This window comes from Corvus cornix, chromosome 11 (genome assembly GCF_000738735.6).
Source record: "Corvus cornix cornix isolate S_Up_H32 chromosome 11, ASM73873v5, whole genome shotgun sequence".
In the NCBI taxonomy this organism is placed as follows: Eukaryota; Metazoa; Chordata; class Aves; order Passeriformes; family Corvidae; genus Corvus; species Corvus cornix.
The window spans coordinates 12,624,220-12,642,652 of NC_046341.1; the positions used below are offsets into that span (position 1 = coordinate 12,624,220).

General features: G+C 39.6%; 1 protein-coding gene across 1 annotated transcript; it reads left to right on the forward strand.

Annotated features, from left to right (window-relative positions):
* The first annotated feature begins 3,130 nt into the window (after positions 1–3,130).
* Positions 3,131–17,441, forward strand: BRD7 (bromodomain containing 7). Its single transcript, XM_010396571.4, has 17 exons — positions 3,131–3,233; positions 3,580–3,788; positions 4,197–4,326; positions 4,725–4,782; positions 5,892–6,036; positions 7,214–7,324; positions 7,651–7,835; positions 8,637–8,760; positions 9,404–9,479; positions 9,998–10,105; positions 10,707–10,839; positions 11,596–11,707; positions 12,857–12,913; positions 14,340–14,448; positions 14,598–14,741; positions 15,825–15,968; positions 16,918–17,441. The coding sequence occupies exons 1-17, from the start codon at positions 3,185–3,187 to the stop codon at positions 16,980–16,982; spliced, it is 1,959 nt and encodes a 652-aa protein (XP_010394873.1). The 5' UTR covers positions 3,131–3,184; the 3' UTR covers positions 16,983–17,441.
* The last annotated feature ends 992 nt before the right edge of the window (positions 17,442–18,433 follow it).

Sequence of the window (18,433 nt, forward strand, 5' to 3'; positions counted from 1 at the left end):
ACAAACCCACAAATGACCCTGCTTATTGCATCCTTCTTTTATCATTTGGAAAAATACCAACCAAAAAAAAAAAAAAAAAGACCAATTTAAATAATTATGGTATTTGATGTCTAGCAAAATGAATATACACTAATATGATCTTATGCTTTCCATGGGTCTCAATAAAAGTTCTTTAGGAGACGGAAAAAGGTACATGTGAAAACACTTGGATATCTTGGATGTGTTGGAGGCTAGACGGGATGGAGCTCTGAGCAACCTGGTCTAGTGAAGGGTGTCCTTGTCCCTGGCAGAGGGATTGGAACTAGGTGGTCTTTAAGGATTGTTCCAACCCAAACCATTCATGACTCAACCATCTGTTTTCAAGCATTTTCGCTGTTAGTGGCTAACAGTGATAACACACATTACTGTCTCTCACTCTTAAATGCTTGTTGCTTTAGAAACTTGACACAGATTAGGAACATGACTCTCAGAAAATAGGCAATGAATTGAACTTATTAATCCTGTGCATGCAACCAACAAGAATAACACTTTGCCTTTCAAATATCAAATGGCGATAACACTCTTCATAGGCTTACAAATTATATTTTAGACAGTATGCCCAACTAGGGTATGAGGGGTTCAGAGGGGGAAGAAATACTGATCTTCTAATGTGAAAGCAGAGCTAGAGACAAGGATGGCAAAGCCAGTGTGTATTCTAGGGGTGCGTGTGAGGACTAACTGTTCAGAAGTATCCTTCTCTGACCCAGAGGAGGCTATTGAAGGACACACCTAGCAGCTCTCAATATTGGCCAGAATCTCACATTACTTGCTTGTGTATAACTCCCTCAGATTTTATTAATTTCAGGGCAAGATTAGTCAGGAAATTTCAGAATAACAATTGAACAAATGGTCTTGCCATATGACATTTAAAAAAAAAGCCTTAGAAAGTCTGCCAGTCTTCTTGTGGGAACAGAGGATATAGCAACATTTTTTTCATTCTATAAAACATGTCCTTTAAATATTTACTAGTCTTGTATTTTCTACATGTGGTCACATCCCAAGCAAAAGCCCTCTACCTCTCACTAAAGCATGCTTAAGAACATTCACTGCATGTGTAATAAGAGTATTAAAGGATCCAGATGTGAATTAGAAAAACAACTGCATCCATTATAGCTGAATTTCAAACTACTGGAGTAAGATCAAGCAGGAAAGCTGTGGTTTATTCCAGAGCACCACCCACACAATTCTCTGAGTAGGAGACCAAATGACAGTAATGTAACCAGCAAAATGCAAAACAAAGCTGTCACATCTGATTACACTCCCAGTGACTGAATGGACAACAGACGAGATTTTCTCGATCTTCACAAGCTCTCAAAATAAACCTTATATCGCTGTACAGCCACACATATCATAAATTTCTAATTAACAACTTTCTTCTTTTTGGCTGTAAAACATCACATATGATTCAACAAACTTGAGGAATACTTACAGGACTATTGTGTGGGAATAAATTAAAGCTTCTCTTTTGAAATAGAAGCAGTTTATTTTTCCACTCCAAACTTCAGAGAAGTGACATTTCAAGATGCATTATAGAAGAGGTCTTGGCAGAAAACAATACCTACACAGTGTTGTTGAAACAGCAATGACTGCAGCTTAAGCAATAACAAAAAGTATACTATTAACTTTGAAAGACTATACAATCAGAGTTGCATTTAATTTTGAAAACCAGTTGCTTGCTTTGGGAGCACTCTCAGGCAAGGCAAATGGGCAACTTGCAAGACTTCTAGGAGGTCAGAATTTCTAAGTTACTTTTGACTTGCAATGGACAATATATATATTTTCCTTAGAGTTTTAACATGATTATAAAGTATTTCTTTTCAAAACTGGTGAGCAAGTTTAGGCACTCAGTCAGCAAACCTGAGCCTGTCCCAGCCTGTGGAGGACAGGCGCAACCATCACTGCTGTTTGGAGAGACAGGTCGCTTGGATGGGTACAGATTCTACACACCTCTGCCAACCCTTCCTCGGGTAGACAAATCCCCTGCTCTTCTCACTGGTACAAATTCGGGCACAGGTTCTCAAACTCCAGGAACAGCAAGCCACGGCTAGCGGCCTTTGTCCCGGATTGAGGGTCTGTGGTTAGCTGGAGCTCTGCCGGACGTGCCCGGCCAGCAGCAGCAGCCAGGTCACGGCCACACCACAGCCAAGGAGCCGGCAACTCTCTCAGGCCCCTTGACATCCAGTCGAGTGCAGAGTAAACTCTGCTGTCAGAAGGACAGGCTGCCCCAGCACCCCTTCTGCTGCTGTCACTGTTGGCCCCTGGCACTCACAGTCATGGCAGGGGACATTCTGTGGCACCGGCTTCCGTGAGCAGCAGCACTCAGGCTGAGTACTGGGGTGGTGGAGACACCATCCCTGGGGGTGTTTAAGGAAAGACTGGACGCGGCACTCAGTGTCAGGGGCTGGTTGACGCGGTGGTGACCAGTCACAGGTGTGACTCGATGACCGCAGATGTCTTTTCCAGCCTCAGTGATTCTGTGACTCCGTGAATCCTGCCGAAGTCTCTGAAACGCTGCAGTGCCCCGGGGCCCCAAGGGTGGGATAAGAGGGACAGGGATGCAGGCACAGCCCGCCTCAGGCTGGGAGCAAGGGGCACCGCCAGGGGAGCAGCAAGGAGCTGCTGCCGGCTGCGTGAGGGGAGAGGGCGCAGGAAGCTGGGGGCAGGCACAGGACAGGCGAGATTCACCTTAGATATTAGAAAAAAAAAAAAAAAATCGCTCTTCGGATGTCAGGCTGCCAAGGGAGGTGGTAGAGTCACCATTCCTAGAGGTGTTTAAGAGGTGCGTGGATCTGGCGCCAGGTGATGTGGTTTAGGGGTTACAGTGGTAGTGCTGGCTTCACAGCGGGACTTGATGATTTTAAAGGGCTCTTCCGACCTTGAACATTCCACGATTCGGTAGGATGCCGTGAGGGTTCTGGAGAGGCGACGCTGCCCGGGGAGCGGAAGGAGCTGCTCACAAGGGAAAATGCCCCGAGCTCGCCGCTTCAGGCGCGGAACGAATCCCGAACCCCACAGCACGCCGCTCCCCGGCCACTGCGCCTGCGGCAGACCCCCAGCGCGCCAGGGGGCGCTGCGCCGCCGCCATCGCCTGCTCCCGGGCCGCGCGGGGCCGCGCCGCCTCTCCCGGGCGGGCCGGGCCGGGGCCATGGGGAAGAAGCATAAGAAGCACAAGTCGGACAAACATCCCTACGAGGGTGCGTCCCTATGGGGTGGGCGGGCAGAGGAGGCCGGCCAGCGCGGCCCGCAGCGAGCGCGGGCCCTCAAGCCCCCAGTGGCAGCCGCCCCGCCCCGCCGGGCCCATTTGAACGCTCCCCGCTGAGGCTGCGGGGCCCTCGGTCCGCCAGCGGGCCCGGGGTCGGCAGACGGGCGGGGCTCGGCTCTGCGCGGGGGAGAAGCAGCTGCAGGGGCTGGAAATGAGGAAATGGTGCGGTGATGGCCTCTGGAAGAAGCCAGAAGCAGCGGAGGGATCGCGCGGGGTTATTGAGGACGGAAGTGTGTTTTCTTTGGTACTCACACAGTTTGTTTCTCTGCTGGTTTAAGAATACGTAGAGAAGCCACTGAAGCTGGTGCTGAAAGTTGGAGGAAATGAAGTTGCTGAGCTCTCCACTGGAAATGCAGGACTTGATTCCAGCCTCTACGAAGATAAATCAGAACATGAAAAACACAAGGACAGAAAAAGAAAAAAGAGAAAGAAAGGAGAAAAACAAGTTCCTGGAGAAGAAAAGGAGAAAAGAAAGAGAAAAGTTAAGGTATGTGTTCATACTACTGCATTTTAGCAAAAAAAAAAAATGTTTTGACTTTCTCTAGGTTTCCCATCAGAAGGTCAGCAGATAATGACTGTAACTTGTATCGTTAGACGGGAATACGTTCAGACTCGGTGTGTGAGGTGTTCCTGTCTCTTTTCTAAAGGACACACAGCATTGGCTGTCACATTTTCTAAAAAACTAATTCAGTGATACATTGCATTGTATGGCTGAATTATTTCAGTGTCCAGCAGATGGAGACAGTACATAAAGAATACAGAACTTTTAAACACTTGGAAACTATTCTTATTTTTTAAACTTTCTGAATTTGTTTTGAAAAATCTAGAGAGCATTATGTACAGTAATAATGCAGGGTTTTCAGGTGCTCTTACATTTCCATAACGATTTTTCCAGGAGGATAAAAGGAAACGAGATCGAGACCATGGAGACAGTGAGGGAGAACAAGAAATGAAATGTCAGACCCCGGTCAGAATGGAATTGTCACCAGAGAAACCACTGACGAGTACTTTATCAAAGCAGGAAGGTAGGGGGTATAAAAGAAATTTCTTTTGCTAATTCATGTTTTCTCTAGTCGACTCATGTTTTATTGTTCTTTGTTTCTATAGTAAGTGACTTGGCATTTTTTGCCATCTCAGTGTTTTTCTCCAAGTCATACAAAAGTTTGGAATTAGCTTGCTGTACACTTCTTTAGCACAGTGGTGTCTGGTACTTCTGTCAGAGCGAGCATAATGGCAAGTAAGGGCAATGAGAAATGCAGATCCCCTGTAGGTATTGTGGGGTTTGCCATCATATTCTTTTCTTTCTACTTAATTCTCAAGGTGTATCAGCTTTGTTCATTGATTTCTAATATCTTGGAGGTTTAATTCCTTGTGCAATCAGTTCTACCTCACACCCTTTCTCCCCGCCTTGTTTTTGGTCTAGAGGTGGAACAGACACCCCTTCAGGAAGCTCTGAATCAACTCATGAGACAGCTGCAGAGGTAATGTCTGTGCTCCAGGCTTGCAGAGCTGTGAAGTGAAAATAACACACAGTAAGGGATGGGGCATATACAAAGCTAAGTGAAAATACTATTGTTAGATATATTGCTAAGAGGGCTATTTTAGAAATTTAAGTGCTAGTTTAAGAACATACACTTAGAACTTCTCTTCAAATTAGGCTTCTTGTGAACACCTCCACTTTCAAGTTCATAGTAGTTTTAAAAAGCTTTCAAACCCAGGATAATTTTCCAGTAATGTGATGCTTTCTTTAGGGGAACCTTTTGAAAGGAAGGCACAGGAGTTTATAATCAACTTGCCAAAGTTTTTTTACCTTGAGTTCTCCTATTTTAGCATTATTTACTATAAAAAGGAAGCATGCACTTGAAAACTTCAACCATGTTCTCTTAATGTCTTACTAGCCAAATGTCTTTTGTTTAAAACAATCAAGTCTGCAGTTCTTTCAAGTAGTCTCTTATTTAAGATAATCTTTCTTGACTTTAAGAGTATCTGTGTCTTGTACAAGAGTGGTTGAAAAATCTTTCCCTTTAGCTGTCTCACCAGATTGAGCTTGAAACTTTGTTTGCAAGTTTTCTCTTATCCGTAAACTTTCAAGATCTAGGTGTGGTGTCAGTTATCAAAAAATGCCTGTGTTAGTTTTGGCTCCATTTCCCTGCATACAAAAAGCAGCGCTTTTGATTTTGAACCCTGTCTCTTCCCTTCTGATAATGTCAGAGTAAGCGATGAATGACAAGGATATTCTTACGATATATATTTAGTTTTTAATTAATTATAATATAGTATAAAATCCCTGTGTTAAAATCCAAAATCTTTTTTAAAAGTTTGGGTTTTTTCATCCTTTTTGGAACGCAGGTAGTTATCTAAATATAGAAATAACTTCTAAAATACATTTGTAGCACTTTTTTGGTATATGGGTTTGCATACAAGATCTTTTCAACCTTGAAAGAGAAAGATTATGCTGACACAAGCTATTTCTCTCTTTATAGTTCTGAGTCCTTTTCAGCTTAGGTATTTCCTTTCTATTTAATTCCAAACTCAGTATGTTCTTTGTTATAAGTTGAAACATAAAAAACTGTCTTTCATTTCTTAACAGAAAGGATCCAAGTTCTTTCTTTTCATTTCCTGTGACTGACTTTATTGCCCCTGGCTATTCCATGATCATTAAAAACCCAATGGATTTTAGTACCATGAAAGAGAAGATCAAGAACAATGGGTACCAGTCCATAGAAGAATTAAAGGTAATGCTTTGAATTTTGTTTTGACTACAAAGATATATTATACTCAACTGACCTGAAGTCTAGTATTTTATGAGAATATAAAGATGCCAAAAAGAACCAGTACTTCTGCCTCAAGAAATGTTTCTTCTTGAATTTTTGTGAGCGAGTAAGTTCTGACAGTAAAAGAGAAAACACTTCTGGTTTGCAAATGTGCATCTCAAAAAGATGCAGATGGTTTCAGGTTTTGTGCAGCATTACATAGAACCTGTCAGTTTGTCCTTCAGCCTGTTTTTTTAGATCTGTTACTTCTTCCAGTCTAATCTAGTCATGTAGATCAATGAGTGAAGGCACAGTGTGCTTGGTCCTGTTGGCAGCAACCGCTTATCCTGGTGCTGTAATGTGTCTAATGGATTTAAGGGCCTGTTTTTAAAGCCTCCTAAAGCTTTTAAAAGGTGTGGGACCTAGTTTTGTTTCGTTTTCTTCATCAGAAATACTCTCTAGTTCTTTACTGGGCTAGATGAGGACCTGAGAGGTGTAATTTGTGTGTAATTAAGAATTAGGCAGATGTTAGTTTATAGTATTGGTTGTATTTTCTTGCACATTCTTCTTTAGATTGCCAAAACTTAAGAAGAATATTACCTATTTTAACAGTTGTTTCTAGTTAGTTTTTAGTTTTAACTTTGTAAATAGATGAGAATGTGATAAAACATATTCACCTGTAGAGGCTGCAGTGCATATAGAAGTGCCGTTTCTAGCTCCCTTGAATTTCAAACAAGCATATGTTTCTTCATTGTAATTAAAATTTTTGCATATTCTTTGTAATAATTTAACTCTGAACTGCAGCTTTTCATTGTCTTTGTTATGTTGCTTCACTTTGGTTTTGTTTTAATTACTGCTCATTGGAGGTGGGTAGTTGTAGCTAAGAGAGCTTCCCTTAAAACTTGAAAAACTACAAACAATACTGAACACTTAAGAATACTTGCAGGATGTTTGTTGGGCCGATGGATTCAAGTCTTAAAACTAAGTTACATACTTATTCCTGTTTACATTTTTGATAGATTTCTTAAATTCATTCATTAAAAGTAGTCTTTAAGGTTTTTTTTTCCCCTAAAGCTTGAGACACCACATTCGCAACAAAATATCAGTATAATACACTGTAAAATTAACTTTCATTCCAAAATTATTAATGTTCATACAGGATAACTTCAAACTGATGTGTAATAATGCAATGATTTACAACAAACCAGACACCATTTACTACAAAGCTGCAAAAAAACTGCTGCACTCAGGGATGAAGATACTCAGCCAGGTAACAAAAAACACCAACCAAAATATTAAAAAGTATACTGCTTCTTTTTTTGATCTCTCTTTATTCCCTTTTACAGGGATCTCTTGAAAATTAATAAAACCTTGCTTGGTATTTATCAAATGCTTGTAGGTCGGAATATAAATAGTACATTGTTTTAGTACTGCTGCCAGATCAGTCATTGTACAAATAGTTGCATTTAATATTTCACCTTCTAGACTCTATTTATATTTGCTAGTGTAAGAAAGAACTGAAATAAAATGAGCCTCCTGGTTAGGTTACAAAAGATTAATGGAAACAGCAAATAAAAGGATTTTGATGTTATTTAGGAGAGAATTCAGAGCCTGAAACAAAGTATAGAATTCATGGCTGACCTGCAGAAGACAAGGAAGCAGAAGGACAAGACAGAACTGCAGCAAACTGGGGAAGAGGAAAATGGTCCTGGGAAAGACAGAGCAGAACCTATGGATGGTGACACCAAAGCATTCAAAACACCTAGCAAAGAGCACAAAAAGTGAAGTATTATCTGAATAGTTATAGGATACACCTTTTAAATGCTACTGAAACAAGATGACTTAGGAAACAGTGGAGATGGGTTTCTCTCTTTCTGGTACCACTTATACACTAAAACATTTTCATCTCAAGGTGTCAACACTTACAGAAAGCATCCTCATCTACTAAAACCAAATAAGTTTAGAATCTTTTATGGGATAAAATCATTTTTGCATGTAGATAACCTTGTACTGCTCATCACCTCCATTCCTTCAATTATTTTCTGGTTTAGTGTCTATTTCACAGGAATAGTATAGTTTTGGAGAAAGCTTGCAAACATGAGCTTTTAAACATATTGGTACAAAAAGCTACATAGCCAATTTCGATTACTTTTTGTTGTTGTTGTTTGTGGCTGTATTTGAAACATGCAGCTGCCTAGCTACAGAAAGTGTACTTCCTGAAATAGCTTTTCATATCTAGAAATACCAGGTATGAAGATAGTAAATATTCAGGTAGATAAATACTGGATACTCAAATGAAGAGTATCTAATATACCAAAAGAATCTTAGTTTTGTGGGAGACCTTTACACAGAAATCTTTACGGTTACTAACATAGCATCTGCTGATGTAAACCTTTGTCACGTGCCTTCCCCAGCTGTATTAAATACAGTCATATTCAATGGCACTTTCTTTCATTGTTAGTTGTTTGATCTACAAAACCAGTTGCAGAGTTGGCTAAAACAATATTGTCACAGTATCCTTTTGTGTTATTTAGCCAGTTGGTGTTCCAGCTAGTCACTACATTGTGTGGGTATATTCACAGGAAGGACAAAGACCTGCTCGAAGACAAATTACGAAGCACCAGCTTGGAAAGGGAACAAGAGCAGATTGATCGGATTGTTAGGGAGTCTGGAGGCAAGTTAACCAGGCGCCTTGCAAACAGCCAAGTAAGTATTGGGGGATTTGATAACTCCTTTCACTTTTCCATAAACCAGGCTTCCTTGGCATCTTACACCAGTTGAAACTCCACATCTGCTTTTACTACAGCTTACACCATTTTACACCATTGATAATCTATATAACCACTTTACACCATTGATGATTTATATAACATCATAAGGTTAAAAAAAAAATCGCTATTTGAATGCATGCTAAATTTCATCAGCAGAGCAAGTTGAGCTTAAATTTTCAATAAAGTAATAGAAAAGGATGAATAGTAGAAGCTCAAGAAAATAAATCTGACCTGCAAAAATCTCATAGTTCTGAAACAGACACATACCTGATCAAAGGTTATTAATGTTACAGGAGAAGGAACTCAGTTTGGTAATACTATGCCTGTTTCATTTTCTACATTTTTTGTCTCTTGGCCTCTGTAGCAACATTAATATTTATCATATCTTAATTCCTTGTACCTATACCTATAATAAAGTTACCTAGGGAAAGTAAAATTTTAGAGCAGCACTCACTTCTGAATGACTGATTTCCTTTCTTATTGCTGCAGATAGAACAGTTTCATTAAGTGTTTTCATTAGTTTAAGGATCAGGAATTTCAACTACTATGTAAATTAAAATAGTCTGATCTTATTTCAGTGTGAATTTGAAAGAAGAAAACCAGATGGTACAACCACTCTGGGCCTTCTTAATCCAGTTGACCTTGCTGCAGGAGGTAAGTTAGCATGGTTCAGGTAACAAGCCACTTCTACCTACCTGGTCTGCTGCTTCTTTGCAGGGGCATATGAGCAAATCCTGGCCAAGAACTGAATGCCTCTTCCCAGTCTGATAAAGATCTGGATTGAAAAAGCTGCAGCTGAGGGATCACACAGCCTTAGCTGTGGCTGCTGTTAGGCGCAGCTGGTGAGAGCCCTCAGTGCTGTTGCTTTTCTGGTTTGTGTCAGTTGTTTGTGGAAGCTGCAAAAGAACAGTTTGCTGCTGAAGAATTTCCTGGGATCCTCTTATTTCTTGTCCATGTACAGAGTGCAGTGTCTGCTGACCCAAAAGGTCACAGATGTTTCAGAATTGGGAACTGTCTGGGTCCCAGATCATTAATATGAACCATTTGGATAGAAAAGCACACTTTGAGAGCCATGTCCTGTTTATTCTGAGTTTTTAGCTGTGAGTGTTAAGTGAATTTAGACATCGTCCTATGCCTTCTCTGTTTATGTATTTTGATATATCCTATTGCAGAACCAGGTTACTGCCCTGTAAAGCTGGGAATGACAGCAGGAAGGCTTCAGTCAGGAGTTAATACATTACAAGGGTTCAAAGAAGATAAAAGAAACAAGGTTACTCCAGGTAAGCGCTGATGTTTTTTTAAAAAATACAAATTCTTCTTGTATAAACAAAGTGTGTTGATCTTGTTACTAATTTGGAACTAAGGACTTCTAAAGATAAAGCACGTTATTATGTATTGCTGCCCATGGCAGGGGGGTTGGAACTGGATGATCTTTAAGGTCCCTTCCAATCCAAACCATTTTATGATTCTTTGTATCTATCACACAATTAAACAGCACATCACAGAGTCCAGCTTAATTTAAACATACAAAAGGGATGAAATATTTACTTTTCATCTACATGGAGAAGAGAAACTACCAGACAGAGAAAGGGTTTTGGTAGCTTTAAAAGACGAGGGGGGAGCCTGAGAACCTGTTTCCAGCCTGTTCATGCTGTGCTAAGGCACACAGTGGTGTTAATGACATATTTGTAAATACAAATGCATTTGATGTTACTAAAAGTTGTTACGTTGTGAACAGATGGTGTTAGGTGAAGGCTTGTTTCCACCTTAAGAAATACATTCCTTTAAAGTTTCTTTTGGAGATTGTTTTACAGCCCCTTCTCATTCCTATCTGATGCATGCAGAGCAGGGTAATAATTAATACTGTTGTTATTCAATTAGTGGCATACTTGAATTACGGCCCCTTCAGTTCCTATGCGCCAACCTACGATTCAACATTTGCCAACATAAGCAAAGAAGATTCTGACTTAATCTATTCAACATATGGGGAAGACTCTAATCAAGGATCTTCCAGGTAATCCAGCAACCAGGATGCATAGTACAGCTCACATGGACAGAAGCAGTTATGTGCAACTCTCTGTGGGATGGGCTTGCTTTTCTGTGGAATGCACTGCTGTCTTTATAGCTCGCAGGGGTTTGTGTAAGAAACAAATAGTTCAGTAGAAGAACCTGCCTCTAAAGTGTAATTAGCCAAGGTGGAAGTATTTTGATGCTGCTGATTCCTAATAATACACTGTCTAAACTTAGATGTATTTATAACTGAAGGGTTCATGTTCAAAGCCAGAAAAATATTGAGTTGTACAAATGTTTATACAAACAGGATTTTTTTTAACATTAATTACTGCCTTGAACGAGATACAGCTTTGTAAAAATAATTAATTCTATTGGTTTATTATTCTTGATTATAAAAACTTCAAAGCTCTTTCGTTTTACGAGAATTTCACAAGGAGCAGGCACAGTGATATCAATTCTTAGGAAATGGGGAAATACTTTAGTAAGTGTTAACGTGAAGTGCCTGTCCAAGTTTGCTTTTGTGTTGATGCGGCTGCCTGAGACACTACACTTTTCCAAGTTTTCCAGTGTTCCGTTCAGAATGGGTTCCTCAGCTACAGAAGGCATGGATGATTAAACTAAAGCAAGCCATTTAGATCAGGCCCTGTGCTACTTCTTGTGTTTTCTGTGCTGCACATACTGGTTTGACCTTGCGTAACTTTTTTACATTAGACGTTTGATACAAAAGTAGTTACCTTAACTATCTTTATTCTTTCAGTATTCAAGATTTTTTTATGAAATCCCAGGATTATCCTCTCTTAATGGCTGATAGTTTGCTTGATGTTCTAACTAAAGGAGGACATTCTAGAGCTCTCAGAGAACTAGAAATGGTAAGAATGGATTTGTGTACTATCTGTTCTTTGATTTTAGCACACATGCTCTAAAGCAAGAGAAAGATGGTGCTGATCCTATTGATGGGTTTCCTTTTAACTGATAGAATTGGAAAATGAAGACTGACCTTTGTCTCCAGTGGCAGGATTTTCTGTAAAGGAATTATTCTATTTTTAATTAGTGAAATGTGAATATTAACAACATATTGTAGATAGAGATATAATCACACATTTTTTCCATTGTCCCATTCCTATTATCACTAACTCCTGTTCCAAGACCAATAAGCAGTTGTTTAAAAATGAGGTGATCATTGATAGGCGCTTTTTTCCATGAAAATTTTATCACATTCCTAGCTGCCAATGTTTAGTTCAGCAGAAATAATATGTAGTTTTTCCCTTTACTTGGTACCGTGCTTTTAAACTCAAATATGTGCTATGTAAAAATACCAAACAGCGTCTCTTTAAATTCTTAGGAGATTCCAGTCCTGTCTGTGCTAAACATAACTGGAATCAAAGGGGCTCATTTGACAACCTTAACTTAATTGGCAATCCAAGAATTATTTGTGAATCTCCTCAGAACAGTTCCTTTTAACTAAAAGTCTTGCTTTGAGTTTCAAATCGATGCAAACTTGAAATAAACAGATTGTAGCCTTTTACTAATGGGTCAATTACCTAATTAATACTAGAAATGGTTCATGGACCAAAGATCACCTTTTTCCCTCAGTTCACACCTTTCCTTAGCATCACATGTTTAGCTCTTTCCTAGTACCCAGTAGGGGCACTGATTGACAAGGTTTGGCCACTTACTCTTGGCAGTATTAAGGGAAATACAGTTACATACAGAAACAGAAAACATTTTAGCCTCTAATAACCACCCTTCCTCTTCTACACCTCAGTAAATAGTCTCTGATGTGACATCACTGTGAACTTTGCAAAGAGAAAACCTGAGCTGAAAAAATGTATTTTAGTAAATGTTAATACCCCAAGAAAGACCCTAAAAAATAGCTGCATTATAAGTTGCTTTACAGTGTAAGAACATTACAACATTGCATATTTACCTCTCTTTAAAAATACTGCATCTTTAAGATTTTTCTTTGAATTTAAAAGAGTAATTTTAACGCCTTCTTTAAAAATCCTTTCTCTATTTAGCCATTGGAGGAAGCTGAAGGCCCACATGAAAGAAGCGATGCAATGAAAGATGTAAAGGTATAATACTTCTATATTAAGTAACTTCTCCAACCAGCCTGTCCAAGCTCACAGATATAAAACTGCCTAAAACCTTCAGGCCTGTACAGCCACACTGAGACTTTGACAAGCTGTAAATACACCCTGTAACTTGTAAAAATGGTGTGTCCCTTTGTAGGCATGAGAAGAGTAAGGTTCTCCAAAACATTGTCTTAACTATATGTCGACAGAACTGGAAGAAAATGCTTATATATTTTTGTTTGTGATTGTTGGGAGCTATAGCTTTGTTTCTGTCGTAATCTGGGTTGGTTTAACATGAATTTGTAATGTACGTGTAAGATGCCACATGATATGTAGCAGTCTTTGAGAAGTTCTCACTTTGTGCCCCTGTAGGCAATACGTTATAGATCTCAAATCATTCCACCCAAACATTGCTCAATTAGAGAAAGCAGTTCTAGGGCCAGGGCTGCTCTCCTGAAGCATCTCTTCATCTGCAGCCAGTGCCCAGATTTTCTGAATTTTGGCCTCAGATCTTCGATAAAATCTCCTTTAGGTGAGCTGAAGAAAATTTTAAACTGTTTTTTAATTGGGATGCTGGTCTTAAGTTAGTACATCATTTGTGCATATCCCCAATGGTTTTGCAGATGCCATTTTCTATTTGGGTATGAAATAGAATAATAAACAGAGTAACTGTAGAACAGTAAGTTTCACAGGGTGTCTTTTCAGCTTTCCCTCTGTATGTCCACTTTATTTTTATAGAGCAGACTTGTTGGAACCCTGGGTTCTGAGAATTTCAGCCTTTCAGTGCTGAGAGGGAGTGATCCTCAGAAACACACTATATTCGATCCAAAACCCTGGGAAAAGTTTCCTAAATTGTGCGATAATACTGAGGTCGTTGCTGTGTAACTAAAAGTTACGTCACTGGGTGAAACATGTAGAAATGTAGAAAATTAGGTTTAAGAGATATAGGTACTAATAGGTTACAATATGGAGGATTTTGGGTGTGGATTTGTGTTTTCTTTCTTCTTCTTCTTCACAAATCTGAATGTTCTGTCATTGGGTCAAAAGTTCCGCACTGCAGAACATGAAAAGTTAGTAATTGGATTGTAAGTAAAAACATATCTCATAATTGGTTAGTTTAGACTTTAAAAAGCTTGGAAAATTAAAACTCACAGCCATTTTCCACCCTTCCAACAAAGAGGCACACACTGTGCAGCTGTGTTACTGATAAGATACAATAAACAGCTAAGTCCGAACAAGAATACTCGATCTCCTGCGTCTCAATTCAAACTCTGAGTAATAGAACTCAAGATGTAGAGAAAAAGAAGAAAAGGCAATACAGACTAACCTTAACTTTGTGTTCTGATCTTCCCCAGGCAGTTTTGTTGTTTCAAGGCTGAGTATTATCTAAATTATTACTTGCTGGTTTTTTGGGGGTTTTTTTCAGATTATGGAAATGGATATTGCTGCCAGGTTGGACGCTAATAGCGACAGACTTACAGCTCTAAAAGCAGTTACAAACTTTGGCATGCCTATAGAAGAGTTTGATTCTGAGGGTGAGTCTTCTTGGTAGTCATACTTCTGATATATGTCTGTAATTCTTTCAGTTTCTCAGTCCCTTACAACATTTTATATCATAAAGTAAGTAAATAGACTTTACTTAAATCTTACTAGTGAGGACTTTCTTCTTCTCTTTGTTAAACAGAGGCTGAAATCTTCCAGAGGAAACTTGATGAAACAACAAAGCTGCTCAGAGAACTCCAGGATGCTCAAAATGAACGACTGAGTACAAAACCACCCCCTAACATGATTTGTCTTCTGGGTCCATCTTACAGAGAAATGCATTTGGGTAAATACACTTTTTCTTATCATTCTTGCAGAATTGATCAAGTCCCAACTGCTATCAACTCCAAGAAGGAAAAAGTCTCAAGAGCTATAGTGTAGATTATGTGCCCTGCTAGGCCTAGAAGATTAATTTAAATTTTTTTTGCATGTAAAGCCAGATGAAAATTTTGAACAGTAGTTACAAGTATTTCCTCTTTTTTCCTAAATATCCCTAGAAGTGATTGAAGCTTCTCTATGCCATGGGGCAGACAATAGCCAAATACCTCCATAAGTTTTGCAGTGTCTTTGAATAAGGGTTGTTTAACTATTACCAAGTCCCTATTGCAAGACTAGCTTTGGTCCAGGATTAATCTAGTTATCAGTCTAGTGTGTTACACTAATTAATACCACTCATACATTCCTTAGTTATTTAAGCAAAGCTTCTTGTGTTACAGGTCAATTAAATTACACAGCCTGTGTTAATGGTAACCCTCTAAGACAAGACTCTGTGCAGAGAGTGAATGTTTTGCAAGTAAAACTGACGTGTGCAACACTATTCATGGTCTAAACTAAACCATGTTGATGTGATTAGATAAATTCCCCATTATTGAAGAAATATGACTAAGTTGGTACTACACCAAGTCTAAACCAGATCAAATACTATCTAAGTTTCACTACTTACAGCTTCCTTCTTGAGGGAAAACCACATTTGTAGCAACAAGAACAATCTCTCTAGTTTACATCCACAGCTCTGTGCTGAATCCCAGAATCTGTCTATTACTAGCAATGGTGCTGTGTGGGTGGCACCAGCCCTCTCCCAGCTGCTGAGTGTAGCCCAAGTTTCATTAACTTACTCTTTAACTTCTGGTGTTTCCTGATGGCAGCAAGCCTTGCGCAGCAGCTGTTTCACTCTTCCTGTTCTTCTTACCCATCTCTTCGTGCCCAAGATGCCTTGCATGGCTGCACGCAGCACAACAGAACTCTTCTGGTGCAGAAACATTATTTAACATAGTTCCTTTTGTACTTAAATGATTAAACTGCTTGCAGGGTGCTTCAACAATTTTGTGTCTATCTATAGCATATAAACACATCCTCTTACCTTTTCTAGCGGAGAGAGTAACCAATAACCTGAAAGAACTTGCCCAGCAAGTGACTCCAGGTGATATTGTCAGTACCTATGGAATCCGGAAAGCAATGGGAATCTCAGTTCCCCTGCCTGAGACAGAAGACAACTGGGTAGATCTGACAGAGGGTGAGTATACTAAAACATCTTGTAGCATCTGTTCAGCTGGAACAAAACCACAGCTGGAGATGCTTATACTAGTTTATGGTAGAATGTGCAGTAGTGTGGTTCCAATTTTCAGTTCTTCTCTCCTTTTTAAATTCTGTTTCAAATGGAAACTTGCTGCCTTTGGTCTTGGTCCAAAATCAATCTTTTGTATGTATGGAACTTTGGTTCAGCTACATGATTACTTTATAATCCATTTTATATCACTGCCAAGTTTTAAAGCTTGGTAATTCATTCAATTTTAGTTTTTCCATTTAGTGTGAAGTTGCAGGAGAGGAGTTAAAATTCCTCACTTGCTAAAATGAGAACATCGTGATTCCTTCTTCACCAGGCTTTTGGCTGCACACTCCTTTTGCTTAGTTTGGCCAGCTGTTGTGCTTTGTAAATTGACAGCATTTCAACTCACCTCATCCAGACAAAAGTAGTGGCTGTTTTGCTGGATTAGGGGGTCTGGTCAGTGGAGTCTCAGTGCCAGACCCAGACCTCCCCTGTGTAGTACATGTGCACCAAAAGTGTTCCCAGAGTTGGGGTAGGGCAGGGAAGAATTTCTTCTCAAGAAATGCAATTCACATACCAAATGTACTCAATCTGTGGTTTGTGAAAGTTTTCGTTAAATAACATTTCAACTGAAAGAGTAGGATTAATTCAGGAACTCGTTCCTATTTTCAAGGAAACTGCTCAAGAAATTTCAATTTCAAAATTACTGAGCCTTTTCTTTTCCATAACATTACACAGAGGCTTTGTGACAGAACCAACTGGAACACAGGATTTTCTGGGACTGTTGCAGACCAACCAGCTAACACAGGGCTATCTGCACAAATAGCAAATGACTTGTGGTGTGCTCTGCTGTATATGTATGTCTTTCATTGCATATTCTGTGCTCAGTGACCTGCTATCTGTTGTAAACTTTCAGACTTTGAAGAGCCTAAGAAGACCATCACTGTCCCTGAAAATGAGTGTGGTGCAGTTACAGGCTGAAGATTCTGTTCAGTTTACAGCTGTTTGTTTGATTTTGTTTAAGAACCAGGTAAACGTCCTTCAGGTGCATTCACCATGTGTGTATATTGTGTGTTAAACTAATTTTGTTTATTAAATTTTGGAACTGATGGCTTTTGAAGGGTTTGTATTAGTTACTTCTGCTACGATAAAGCACTAAATTATTCTTTTTGCATTCTCTATTATTTTTAAGCTCCTCTGCTGCATATAAGTTTTCCTAGACTACCAAGTATCTGGAAAAGTCAAAGCATAATTAAAATGTGCCTATATACCGTGCAGGGACTCAACCAAAAGTTTCTAGAAGCAATGTGTAGACTTGTCTCTGAGTCTAGTTAGTGCAAACATCATTGGTGTCTGAACGTACAACTTCCCTCTTTTTAAAATTACTGTGCAACTCTCATGAACATGAGGAAGAGAAATAAACTTTTTATATAAAACTGATGCAGTGTGATGAATTAACAAAAGCTCAGCTTTGTGAGACTTTGAATGTTTCTTAGAGAAACCTTGCTATCTACTTATAGCATCCTAAAACTGGAGGGCAAGCTCAGACCCATGACCAGAAGTGAAACTAACAAACCCACCTGCTGTCAGTATATAAAAATACCCCATGGGTGTAGTGTAGCGATCTCTGAGACACTCAGGCAGACAATTCTTCATATTATGTAGAGGTATTACCAGACACTGTCTGGATAATGATTCTAGGCTTTCTTATCAGAAAGGAGCATATATTTAGAAACCCCTCACATTAAAAGGCAGTTCCCTGTTCACCAAAGCTGCAGACCAATAGCACAGCTCTCAGGCACAGAGAACTCAAGCACCGTTGTCAGGGTACAGGTGCAGCCAGTGGCTCATCCAAGGAGGCTTTTCCCTGTGCTCCTCCCTTCTCTCACACCCTCACACAGTGCTGCACATGGCTTCTACCCCAGGCATCCTTAATTGTTTTTAAATGTTGCTTTTCTTTAATCCATGATCCAGTATAACCCTGGACTCAAGAGGAGTGAGGTGTAGTGTTCCAGTTCGATCTGCTCAGCCATCCCTGATGTGTGCAGTGGCAGGGAACTGAACTAAGAGGTAACTTGCAGGCCAAACAGCATTGTGAATTCCACCCTCTTCCCTCACTCTTACGGCCAACATCATCCTTGCTTCCTTCTTCCCTTCCTTCCTCTCTAAAAATGCCTGCAGAAACATTTGTTTTTAAACTTTCACAATTATTAAAACACAGAACTTTTTGGAATGTCAACCTGGGTTTTTCTCCAGTAGTTTCAATTCTCCCAGAAGAGTTCTTAATAGTCACCACTGGAATTTTTTCAGTTCTAGGTACTTGCAGCTGAATTATTACTCTAGGGAATGAATTTTTCCATTAATATATAAATCATTTTAGTGTCAAGAAAAAGACAAGATGCATGGCAACTGTACGAAATCCTTACTGGCTC

Excerpts from the sequence above, each read along its gene's own strand:
- BRD7 (XM_010396571.4), top strand. The coding sequence starts at position 3,185 with ATGGGGAAGAAGCATAAGAAGCACAAGTCGGACAAACATCCCTACGAG. Across the intron at positions 7,325-7,650 it reads GGATGAAGATACTCAGCCAG|GAGAGAATTCAGAGCCTGAA; the intron begins GTAACAAAAAAC and ends GATGTTATTTAG. Across the intron at positions 10,106-10,706 it reads AAGAAACAAGGTTACTCCAG|TGGCATACTTGAATTACGGC; the intron begins GTAAGCGCTGAT and ends TTATTCAATTAG.